Genomic DNA, 11250 nt, shown 5'->3' on the forward strand with positions numbered 1-11250 from the left:
TACTGACAGGAGGTTCAGCCTCCCACCTGGGCTACACTCGTTGGCTTGTAACACTACTCATACCCTCCAAGACCCTGTCCAGATCCCATATTTATTTAGTCCATGCACTTTCTGCATATTGTTTCAGACATTTTAAGGCAATGTCATCACCAGCATGAAGAACTTGAAGGTCCACCAGGTAGCATAGTAAATGGACACGAGTCAACAGTGTAGGACATGGTTTGAACTCATCCACAAGGGCATTTGTTGTCACTTCAAAGGCCCCATTGGTATAGGTTTGAGGCACAGTGACCCTGTCCAGTTTGAAAATCAGTTAGGAAGTGCCCAATACCAGCATGGCCAGTTAAATCCTGGTTGACTAACTGTAGGGTCAGAGATGATTCATAGATTCATAAGCTGATGTGGTGATTGATTGGTGCTTGTGCTAACCATTCTTCGTGCCATCAAGTAAATAAGGAAAAGTCACAAGGTTTTGAAAGGGTGGATCATATTGGATGTCTTGAGGGGAGCTGAGCTATTCGTGGGTGGAATATGTCCTAATGCACCAGCAGTGTAGGATTATGACGGAGTCTAGCAAGTAAGTTTACTTCATCATTTGTGTGGCGGAGATGAAGGCGAGCAATGTTGCTGAGGACTGGTAACCCTGGAAGTGGAGTGGGGTGCAATGTGCCTGACACAAGACACATTGTAGCGTGCAGTTGGATGTCTACCAGCTTGCTATGTGATGAACGAGCTCATACAGGGGCATGATATTCTGCAACTGAATAACACAGTGCAAGAGCAGATGAATGTAGCATGGAGGCATTGGCACCCCAAGTGGAGCCTGCAAGTTTGGAAGTAGGTTGTTCCTTGTTTTGATTTTGTTAAAGCAATTTTCTGGATGATTTATGATTTATAAGTTAAGATCCAGTCAAGGGTGACTCCAAGATAAACTGGGTGGGCTTTGAATTTGAGAGGCTGACCATTTAAGGAGATAGTGAGTTCATGATTAGTGCTGGCATTATGCAGATGCAAAACACTTGAGAAATTCTTTGAGATATTTGGTTTGAGGCGCCATTTTAGGCAGTATTCTGTCATAAGTCTCGTGTCTCCATGAAGTGTAAGTTTCATAGATGAGCCTACGAACCACACTTCATAAATCTACTGGATACAAAAAATCACGGACTAAATATAGACATTGGATTTATGGTACATTATAAGCTGCCTGCCATTTGATAGCCCCAGGTAACCTGTCTGGATTTTACGATACGTTCTATCACCAGTTCAACATTCCCCTTTCTCTCCCCCCACCTACCTGCCTCACACCTGATTCTTGCCTTTTATTAGCCTTATATATCTGGAAAACATCACCAAGTGTCTTTGTAGATGAGAGGCTCTGTTGCCCCCTCTCTCAGCCTGTCGCATGTGACTGGCATGGCCCCACCTGCCATGGGGTGGAGCTGGACCAGGTGGCCCTGCATGTCATCTGCATATACATTTTTGAGGGTTCCAGGACTTGTGATAACACCCAGTTCCAATAGAGAATGGGGTGCTAATTAGGATATGGATCCTTTGTGGGGAGTATATGGAGTACATGCATACAGAGCAGTGCTGGGCTATGAGGTCACCATGGCTTGAAACACTGTTGACTCTGCTGGGGCCCAGCCCAATGTACAATATGACAACTCCAGAGCTTTTTGGCTTTGGCAGTGTTTCATATATCATGAATAGTTTGTACTATGTATAAGTAGGTAAAAAAATGGAGCTCAAAAAGTGTTTATATACCTGTGCTGCAACTTACTGCACTTCACAAAAAAAGGTGAAATGCCTCAATTCTGGATGTGCTAAATCTGTAGGTACCCATGGAGGGGAGCAGAGGGCAAGGGAACCACCTGACCCCCTCAGCTATATTTTTCCTTGTTGTAGTACTGGGAGGGGGGATACATTCAAGGCAGACCTCTGATAATTAGATTTTGTACCTAGAAAATTATAACCAACTTGTATATTTTGCGCATATAGAATATAATTATTGGGGGATCATCTTAAATTCAGGGTAATCTTAGATTTGAGTAAATTTGGTAGTTTTTTGAGCAGTCAGCTTCCAAAAAAGAGCTGGGAAGTTTTTGATGAACGTGTTTTAATACCTAAATTAACTAATAGGGTTTTCTTTTCACATATTGTTGTTCTCCTTGTCTTTAATTAGGCAAACGTGACATTCTAGACACAAAAGCCCTACTACCATTGTTTCAAGGGGTATAACACTGCAAGGGCTGAGGTGCAGGAGTACATTTGGGTGGGACAAGCTTGTATTACTGTTGTCTGTTCTAGCTTGCACTCTATGCCAAACTAATATTCATGAGTACTTAGTTTTCATGCTCTTACAGACACATGCACATAAGCAAACACAAGCATTTAAAAATGAATAAAAACAACTTGGATAAGAAGATCTCAATGGTAAGAAGATCTCAGTAGTCATTGCCACAGAAAACCACCGAGACCAAGAATATAGTAAAATTCAAAAACGGATTGAACACAGACAGAGATAATAAAAAATGCCCAGAGAGATGATAATTTGCTAACAAACAATTTGGCAGGGATATTAAGAATATCATACTTGCAGAATTTAAGTCTCTGTCCAAATTGCTAGGGGTGAAATCGGGCCAGAGTGCTAATGAGTTAGTCTGTAAGGGTGCCTGTAGATGTGTGGGGATGCTGCTTACACTGTAATTACAGCACATGGGAGCAGACTTAATTATTGTAGTTGGCTGGAGCATTCTAATTAGTGCACTGCAGCTGCCTCCGCATCTCATGTACTTGTGTTGAACGAGCTTTAGTTAAAGCGCCCCTGCTGCCATTTTGAAGTGCAGGATGCTAAATACACTTGACTTTAGGCACTTTTAATTAGACTTGCTCTTGGAGCTCGTGCCTTCTCCCCAGAGCATGTGTAAAGCTACCATAAATTGCCCCCCTGCCCTGGTTTCTGCCTGGCTTCAGACTAACATGGCTAACCGCCTCTCTCTACTCACAGATGGCACTACACTCAGCCAAATGGACTGCAATCAATCTATGTAGGAAATTTGCTCAGATATGCTGTGCTTCACTCTGAGAAACTAAGGAACCACATTATCAGTATTCTATAAAGCAAACAGGAAGAAATCAACACTGGACCTGCAGAACTAACAAACAGCACACAGAGTTACCGAGACATAATGTGTGTTAAAAAGAATGAGTTAGTCTTTAAAGTGTAATCCTGCCCTCCCTTCTTCCTGATTCAGGCTAATGTGGCTAACTAAATCTTGCTACAGTTGAGGGTAAGATCTGCAGCTGCCTACTACAGGATGCTTTCATCTTCTCTGAAGCATCTGGTATTAGCTTGATCTGGTCCAGTATGGCAGTTTTCAGGCTTGGCAAAATTTAATTTTGATGAAAAGAGAAAAATAGTGTCAGATAGAAATATCCAATCCCATCCAATATCTCTTAACTTTGTGCTGAAACGACTGAGCTTTAGAAATAGGTTGGATCAGGCAAATTATATTTTAATAATTCTTATTTGTGTTTGTAATTGAGGCTGGGATTCAGCATATTCTTTTATATGTAGAATAATATTGAAAATAGAAGTTTGTTATGGAATTCCAAAATGCAGGAGAGCAACAAAGTCTTCAGGCCTGGAAATGGCTGAAACTTTTCCAGTGTCCTGGATACAAATGAGATAAGTGACTGAAGTTGAGAGAGTTGGTTCTTAGAGACTGTAAAGGGGGAATTAGCATAGTTAACGTTAGACAAATAGACCTGAGCCATCTGTAAAGAACCTAGCAGAATGGTTCTTGATACTCTGGCATCTGTTGGATCTCCTGTAACTGTGAATGACAACGAAGAGTTCCCATCAGATGGTGATTAATGCAGACAATACTGGGGTGTGCGGGGAGAGGGGTGGGAAACATCATCACAAAAATTTACAAGCTTGTGAGATGTGGGAGGTAAAAGAGTTAAGAAGTCAAACAAACTTGTCCTTCCATAAAAATGGAACTGGGAGTGTCTGACCAAGCCTATTTTCCAAACTCAGTGTTTGTTGGCATTTTTAATTCCCATCCTTCAGTTGTGAGTGTGTAGATTTTTTTCCCATGCTTTGCCCAAGTTTGCTATCTAGCTAATGCAGCGGTGTCAGAGATGCAGACCACAGGTCTGATCTAGCTTGTGGAGCTGTATCATCTGCTTTGCTGTGTTGCCTGCTGCATACAGCATTTGCTGGCCCTGCCCCACTGTGCTGCATGCAGTGTGTGAAGCCCATCTGGCGTGGCCACACATGGTGCAGGGATGCTCTCGGGATGAATGTGGTGCCTGTGTTGGACTGGCACTGCATGCTGGATCTGTAGCTGGTCTGGACTGGCCACAGATTAATTGACCATGCCGGATACAGCATGCAGGGCTGGTCTGCATGGGTGCTGCATGCAGTGTATGCCTCAGACTGGCCCCATGTACTGCTTGCTATGCTGGGCTGCAGCCTGCACTTGCTGTACATGGTTCACAGGGCTGGTCATGGGTGTGCATTGCATGTGGCATCTGTGCTGGACTGGCCCCGCACATTGGATGTGGAGATGGCCCGGACTGGGCTCATAAACTGGCCCTGTTTCCCGGATCCAGTGCACAGGGCCTGTTTGGCATGGGTGCCACATGCAGTGCACACCTCAGACTGGTCCTCTCTAAATCCAGATTAGAAATATTTATCAAATGCTTCTGCCTTTTGCTTCCCACATTTCCTTGCCAATATGCAGTGTGTGATTTTTGAAGGCACTGGGAATTGCAACTGATTGAGACGGGCAAAGTGGGGAAGGACCAAAGCAGTGAAAGGAAATCCTATATCTAGATGCAACACTTCAATTTTGGTGTCAGAAAACAAATGGCTCAGTATTGAGCTGTACTAGAGGAAAGGACACTTAGTTATGAAAGACATTTTTTGATAGGTAAAGCCAGGTTCCTGAAATGCATCTGCTGCATATGTTGAGTACCCTGGTATCAAGTCCAGCAACAACAGGGAAAGATGAGGATAAAGACAAGGCTTGGATTAGACAAAAGGCAATCAATTAAGACTTCAAATAATGGTCCATTAATGGTCTTCTAAAATGAGTAGTCTAGAAGAGAAACTATTGAAGAGGCTCCTTTGGGAGATGTATAAGAAGAAAAAAAAAATCACCAATTTTCTGCAGACAGAGAACTGACTGAGATAGTACCTTTCAGCAGCTGCTGGTCCATAAATGCCATATTTTGCCTTGGTGTAAGCAGTGGAAATCCTCAGGAGTTGGGATGCTGTTTCTAGCTAGAGAGGCTTAAAAAGGTGGCCATGGTCTAATGGCAGGGGCAATTATTGCTGTGATTAGAACAAGCATGAGGTGAATAATGATGTGGGTAAAGCTTGCTACTTGTTATCTGGCATTTACAGATAGCGCTGAAGTGGGCAGACAGCTGCTGTCCTGGTGCTTCAGAAAAGAACTTGACAGCTCCACATGCGGTCCCGGTTGGATTCTCCAGATGGGTCACGCACTGTCGCCCTCGGATCTTCCTCGGTTGTTTATACAAGCCTCTCATCTCATCAGGGCCCTGTGAGCTACAGGAAGAACCCTTGGATATTGAGCAGCTAAAGACAACACATTTTCTTCTTTGCTCTGCTTTTAATCCCCATGCTGTGGTTTAAATCTTCAAGGTTGGCAGCACTGCCATCCTGCTCCCCAAGGGCACAGTGGCAGGCAGAAAAGTCTGAAGCTATTGCCCTTACCATTTGTGTGTGCAATTATTCACCTCTACATCTCTTTCACTTGTTATGCAACTGCATTTGCAATTTGCGTTGCTACTGAGCTGTGGCACATTATGGCCTGAGGGGGGGAGCAGAGATGAGAAGCCGAAACATTTCATAAGCTGTGTTTCTACCTGAGGATGGAGGGAAGCAGTCATGGTGTTTAGTTTATAATACAGACAGACTGGAGAGAAAGAACAAGTCTAGCCCAGGAAGCAGACTCTGAGGTGAACTGAGAGCCTGGAGGAGTTTGGTTATTCATGAGGACCTGCAGAAGATGAATTTGAAATTAAAAAAGAGTCTGAAGGGAGATTTGTTTTCATTACTTGGAAAGTGCAGCAACAAAGATGAGAACTCAAGCTGTTACAGCATATCAAGCAAACAGAATTGGCCCCAAGGCCAGGAAAATTCAGTGCCTGAATGAGGAAGGAGGTGATCTGAGCACAGGACCAAACGTCAACATTTATGGGTTTAGTCCTAGTTCTGATGCAAACCTCACTCTGTGACTGTGGGCAAGTCACTATCCCAACTCTCTGCTTGTTTCTCTGTCAGGCAAGTAGAGGTGGTATTCACAAGGGAGAGTAATGTTCGCAAGGCAATCTATGGGGCTGTTGACATGCAACGTATTTCTATCGTTTTGAAGGTGTTTGGCTACTTTGTCTGAAAAATTAGATGCTTTTTCTGTCCATCATACTGCTCAATGCAGACCACAGGGATTCACTGGAAATTCCCTTTCCTCCCTCTGTGCACTGCTGAAATGTGGTAGGAGCTGGTCTCAGCTGGACATCTCTTTGCCCCCAAACAGGCCCATCTGATGTACTGCAGCACCCAAGCAGATAATACAGCCAGGCTGAGCTCCGAGAAAATGGAGCTATGGGGGCTGGGTGAGATGAGATCACAGGGGCAGGAAGGCTGTACCTACATAGTGTTGTTGGTCAGCATGATGGCTCCTTTGGTGTTTTCATAGAAAATGAGGGTTGGAAGGGACCTTAGGAGGTCGTCTAGTTCAAGCAGAACCATTCTCAACTATATCATCCCAACCAAAGCTTTGTCTAGCCAGGTCTTAAAAACCTCCAAGGACGGAGATTTCACAACCTCTCCAAATAACCTGTTCCAGTGCTTTACTACTCTCCTAGGGAGAAAGTTTTTCTCAATATCTAACCTAGGTTCATGGTTCTCCATGCTGGAAGGCTCACTGAGCATCTGAATGAAAAATACAATATAGTTTTTTTTATTAAAACCCTCCTCAGCCCCTTAGCATGCTGTCAGCACCTCCAGCACTGTGGCAGCAGAAGGAGCTCCTCTGACAATGGAATAGCTGTGCAGGAGAGGCTGCTTTATATGCAGGTGAGAGCCCTGCCATTTCAAACTCCTCTTGAGCCCTCACTCCCAGCAACTGGAGGAATACACATCACTTCCAGGTTTCAAATGTTTCTCCTTGAGCTCCCTCCAACTTCAGCCTTTTTGCAGGTTCATTTTTTCGGCTGGGGTTTGGTTTCTCTTGTGGAGAGATAATTTGCTTTTTAATTAAAACAGGAAGTAAATGTAGTGCTGGAAGATGCCAATGTGGCAGTGCTAGAGACTGGCATTCTCTGTTACTCCTATAGCACTGTCGTGGAAACACACGCAGCATACTTTTGGGTCAGGTCAGCAGGAGCTTTTATTCAAAAGAAACTACAGCTGTAGGGGGGATTCCAAAGTGACATGGATCTCCCAAGCACTTGGAAGGGGGTCCCCCCCAAGAGCAAAATCAGGAGGCTTATATACTTTTTAACAGTCGCTTACAACTCACGTGATCATATAGTGAAATTAGCTAGAAAAGCAGCTATAAACATTACTTCATTACTTCTTTGCTGTTATCAGGATGAGATTTATGGAGGAGACAAGGGAGAAATATCACTCCCTGCCTGCACCTGGAAATCAGAGTTGTACATACTTTTTGCTATCTTCAAGGCCGCGGTGAGCAAAGCAGTTGCAGAGGAGTTACAAAGAACAAACACTTTCCCTTATCTGTTCTACTGTACAGAGCCAGCAATTCTCCACAAAGCAGTTATGTCATCTTATAACTCAAATGATCAAAGTTTAAGGCATTTATTTTTTTCTGATTCCACAGCACAGATATAGCTTGGGTAGTGGCAGGGACATGGCCTTGGAGGGGCCATCGCTAAGGGGAAGGTTAAATTATGCTAAGCCTTGGCCTCTCTCCTGAGCCTGCCACCAGGTAAGTAGGGGGCAGCTAGTCCCAGCTGGTCTGGTGGATCTCCCACTAGAATGTGTCCTGAGCACTGCCCTTCATCTCAGATGAGCAGTCCAATGTAGGCATGTGAGAGAAGAGGCTGAATATTCTCAGTGGTTTATATGTAGCCATTAGTTGTTTATTTTGGCTTTTGTCTGCATAGAGAAAATGCTCTGTGTGACTCCAGGGCGCTATCCTTTTATGCTGCATTGGGCAGTTGCATGGGGAGTCTATGGCAAGTTGCATTGCTTCTCATTCCATGACCTTTGCATCATTGCTTAATTTGCAGCTGATGAATCTGCATATGATCATCTATCTGGGAAGAAATTGGCCAGATTGTTAGTAAGGAGCCTCCCTGACGTGGTGCGTGCTCATGTCCCAATGGTGATGTCCTTGATACTAACAAACTCTAGCAAAAACTATCAAATCTCCCCACATTTCACCTATCTTTCCCTTGCAGCATTCCAGCTTCCTTCTTCCCTGTCTATTCAAAAAGGTACTGATTGTCTCTCACCTTGGCTATTATAAACTCTTTTTTTCTGCTTTCTCTTAACACCCAGCTTTCAGTCCACCCGAAATGTGGCTAGGAAAATATCTAGTCTGGTGCATTATCTGTCTCCTGTTCAAATCCTATAAATTTCCTTCCTCCCTCTGTACCACTGAAGTGCCTTACTCTCCTCTAGTAGGTTCTGCCAAAGTGCCTCTAGTTTACAACCAGGTTCTCCTTTCTCATTACAGCAGAGGCAAATTGGGGTAGAAGAAGATTGGCAATATTTCCCCAAGTTCTGCTAACAATACAGTCTCCACACGCTCATAGCATCAAAGTAAATGCTATGCGGAATACTTCATGCAGATTCTCATACAATACTCTTGCTGCTTTCTAGTGTATTTTGGTGAGACTCAGAAGAGTTAAATGTTAACCTTTATGTTGTCAACACTAGGCAGCATCCTGTGTTTCTTGTCTTGGTGATTCCAGAAAGAATATGACCCTTAGCTGCTAAAAAGAGATTAATAGGGACTGAAGGAGCCTGGAGTGCAGCTGATTTTTGGAATATCCTATTCTTTCAATTTGAGCTGCTTCACTTCCCTTTATAATTCCCAGTGGTCAGTAAGACCAGATTTCATGAATACTGAGCTGAGCTAGTGTGTGAGCTCACTCTCTCCAATTGGACAGGACTGAAACCGCTCAACTGAGTGACCCAGATCCTTCCTGGATAACACCAAAGGAGCATTCTCTTCAGGCTGAGATTGCAGGGGCCTGTGCATCTGGAACAGCAGTTGCTGAGCTCTGTCCCTAATAGTGCTGTGGGTTTTAATGCAGTGCCGATGTACAGCAAACCATAAAGGTAATGCTGGCTCCAAGAGCCTTTAAAGGCTAAGTTCCAACTCCACTGAAGCCAATGTTAGGCTAGGAGAGGACAAGAACTGACTTTCCTCTTAAAATGATGCACCAACATTGACTATGACCACATATAGCCTATGATAAATGTATTGTACAGGCGTTGTAGCCTCAGAATACCTTCTTATCTAACAGGAACAGCTGAACCTCATATAGCTGATATTATAGGCTTAAATGGACCATATGCCTATTATCTTAAAGAAGATTGCAATGATGTCAATAGGACTTGTTCTCAGAAGTCACTTAGGTTGCTTTTGAAAATCCTTCCTTAAATGATTATTCTGTTACCTGTCCATATTTTTCCATTCTTCTTCCTTCTGAGCTCTTAACCCAGAACACACTCTGTCTCTCTCTGTCCTCCCCTCCTCCAGCTTGTCTTGATGCTGTCTGAATCATTGGGCCATTTGAAAAGGAGAGTTTTCACTTCATCTGAGTAGCAGAAAGAACCTGAGCACTTTGAATTTGTTTGACGTAGTCCAAAAGCCTTGTGATCCATTATTAAATGCTTTGCCTTGTACAATTGGCTATGCTTCTATTAAATTAAACATGTGATGATGTTCCCTTTGTACACACTAAACCCTAGATTGCACCTGCACCCAGAGATGTAAAGGTTTGGGAGTGTCAGTGCGGGTGACTGGGACCAAGAGGACACTGTTGAAAATATTGTATGAGGGCAAGCTGCACTCTAACAAGTAGAAATCAGGACTGAAAGCTGAAAGAGTGAGGTTTCTAGCTTGGTCCTGCCGCTAATTTATTGTCGGATGTTAGGCAAGTTGTTTTTCTTCTGTGTCTGTTCCGTCATCTGTAAAATTGAACTGACTGGAAAATTTCAGCCAAAATTGGGTTAAGCCATTTGACACTGAAGGTGTGTGGTGGCTCCTTACTTATGGGAGAATGTAGCAAAGTGCAAAAGTATTGTTTGTTACCCAGCTTTAAAAAGCTCACTGGAAGAAACGGGGAGAAAGGGGATACTGTCGCTTTAAGAGCATCCGTGAAAGTGTTGCTACTGGAAGCTGCTCTGTGAGACGGCCAGCTGGGAAAGTGCTGCTAATAAGGGGAAAGGAGCTTCAGCTCCAGATCTTTGAGCCTGTGTGTGACAGGGAGTGAGACAGGGAACAAATAAGGAGCACAGTTAGTGCCCAGTGGGAAGAGGGCACAGAGACCCTGATAAGCTTTCTGTAGCCAAACAGCAGGGGGGATTAGGAAGCAACAGTAACCAGCCCATCATTCCTGTAGACACCAAGAAGCAACATGGATCTCCCCCAAGGCACTCAGGTTTCATCTGATTGCTCAGACAGGGGCTCTTTCTAAATCCACCTGCACTGCTTCCAGGCAGGAGGTGGGAGGATCAAGGGGGAAAAAATGGCTCTTGCACTGTCTGGGGATCCCAGAGATGTGATCACAAAGTCTTGAGTACTGTGCAAGGAAGAGCATCCTTGGCACTTAGAGGAGCGAGTGGGGGGTGTGTGTGGATCCCAGGTCCAGAGGCACTGGTGGCCCTCAATGCTTGGATTAATTCAGGACCTGTGACACCTGTAACTCAGAGTGAGCAAGTACAACTACTTTCAGAGGAAGCAGAAGCTTTCCCTTTCTCTACTTTTTTTCCCCTCCTTTTCTTCAAGTAAGATGGAGAGTGAAAAATTATCCAGCACTGAACAGGCACTGATACGAGAAAGCTGGCAGAAAGTGAGTGGCAACCCCCTGCAGCATGGCATCATCTTGTTTACCAGGTAAGTGATGGGTTATTATAGCAACAGGCAGTTTCTGTAGCAGGGCAACTTGGACAGAGGGAAGAAAAACCTGGTGCCAATGCTTGCTGTGATATTTATCAGCTCTTCTTCCCCCCCC

The 11250-nt window shown here is 44.1% G+C and overlaps 1 protein-coding gene across 1 annotated transcript in view; it reads left to right on the forward strand.

Moving 5' to 3' along the window:
* The first annotated feature begins 7763 nt into the window (after positions 1-7763).
* NGB (neuroglobin) overlaps positions 7764-11250 on the forward strand; it is an 11729-nt gene continuing 8242 nt past the window's right edge. Inside the window, exon 1 of the mRNA XM_006035957.2 lies at positions 7764-11132. Within this exon, the coding sequence (XP_006036019.1) occupies positions 11029-11132 (104 nt within the window). The 5' untranslated portion in view covers positions 7764-11028. The remainder of the gene's footprint in view (positions 11133-11250) is intronic.

Source organism: Alligator sinensis, unplaced genomic scaffold (assembly GCF_000455745.1).
Source record: "Alligator sinensis unplaced genomic scaffold, ASM45574v1 scaffold1185_1, whole genome shotgun sequence".
In the NCBI taxonomy this organism is placed as follows: Eukaryota; Metazoa; Chordata; order Crocodylia; family Alligatoridae; genus Alligator; species Alligator sinensis.